The 1,187-nt window shown below is 37.2% G+C and overlaps 1 protein-coding gene across 1 annotated transcript in view; it reads left to right on the top strand.

Annotated features, from left to right (window-relative positions):
* LOC103606745 (focadhesin-like) overlaps positions 1-1,187 on the top strand; it is a gene marked incomplete at its 3' end in the record, with an annotated part of 75,026 nt that overhangs the window by 54,981 nt on the left and 18,858 nt on the right. Inside the window, exon 9 of the mRNA XM_008591301.1 lies at positions 335-423. Coding sequence (XP_008589523.1) covers positions 335-423 — 89 coding nt within the window. The remainder of the gene's footprint in view (positions 1-334; positions 424-1,187) is intronic.

Below are 1,187 nucleotides of genomic sequence, written 5' to 3'. Positions count from 1 at the left end.
AAAATTATCAGTTGCTGAAAAGGCACATCACTACCATATAGGGGATTTTTTTTTAATGGGACCAAATTGCTTTAATATATATCCCCCAATGAAGTTCTCTTCACTAAATTTGCCAAATGTACAACTTCTCCAGGATGTACCTCTTTGGTGAATGTAGAAATACCTGAACAGTGATCCGATTATTCCTCCTCACACATCCTCTTTCATAATCTAATATCCTATCAGGAACACTGAAGTTCAACTGGGAAAAGGATATGTTTTTGTTTCCCAAAGAAATTGGAAGATTACTTTGGTCATCAAGTCTGCATGCTGATTTATGCTGTGTTTTTTGCAGGGAAGAATAGGAGAGCTGGAGTTGCAGTTAAAACATGGAAAAGAAGGACCTGAGGAGGTGCAATACAAAAAAAGCACAGCCTGGCTCTGGTAAGAGGGTGCTGTTCTTCTGCTCATGATTTGTCATGGGAAGTAAGCTTTTAGCAGAAAGGTGACCACTTTAAAGGCTTTAATATTGGCACTTTTAACTTCTGTATGAGTCTGAAATGGGAAATCACAGAATATCTGATAGGTATATTTTCCATCCACTCACTAGATATAATAGGAAGAGCTTTATACATGCATTATACATATATGTGTGCATGTGTGTGTGTGTGTATCTATCTATCTATATATTTTCCTAAAGCATTCTGTTTTTCCCATTGAATCCATTGCCTTCTTACCTCACGTTTAGTCAAAGGTTATTTTTCCCCTCCACTTCTTCCCCTTTCCCCCAAGACATCTTCATTATTAGGAGCAACTTCACCATGTCAGAGCTTTAATTTATTGGGCAGAGACTCCCTATAAATGCAGTCACATTAAAAGCAACTTAAATTCCAATATGAGTTGGGAAGAATACCTTGTCAGATTACTGTTGCAGCAATCTAAATGTAAGCTAAGTGCCCAAAATCTAAATAGCTTTGTCTATAGTCAGGTTGCTTTAATTTAAAAATATGTCTGAAAATTACTTGATTTTAGGTGTTTGATTACTGACAAATGGCACATGTAAAAAAGCAGCAGCTTGTGTGTGTGTGTGTGTGTGTTTAATTAATTCCATTCTAAGTTACATTAAGTTATGTTTTAATATTGGATTTAAAATTAGAGATTAAGGGCCGGCCCGGTGGCGCACTGCTACAGTGCGCCGCTTGGGAGCG

The sequence above is a fragment of the Galeopterus variegatus genome, unplaced genomic scaffold (genome assembly GCF_000696425.1).
Source record: "Galeopterus variegatus unplaced genomic scaffold, G_variegatus-3.0.2 Scaffold6814, whole genome shotgun sequence".
NCBI classification, from domain to species: domain Eukaryota; kingdom Metazoa; phylum Chordata; class Mammalia; order Dermoptera; family Cynocephalidae; genus Galeopterus; species Galeopterus variegatus.
The sequence above is the reverse complement of the archived record's forward strand: the minus strand, read 5'-3'. Positions and strand labels throughout refer to the sequence as shown.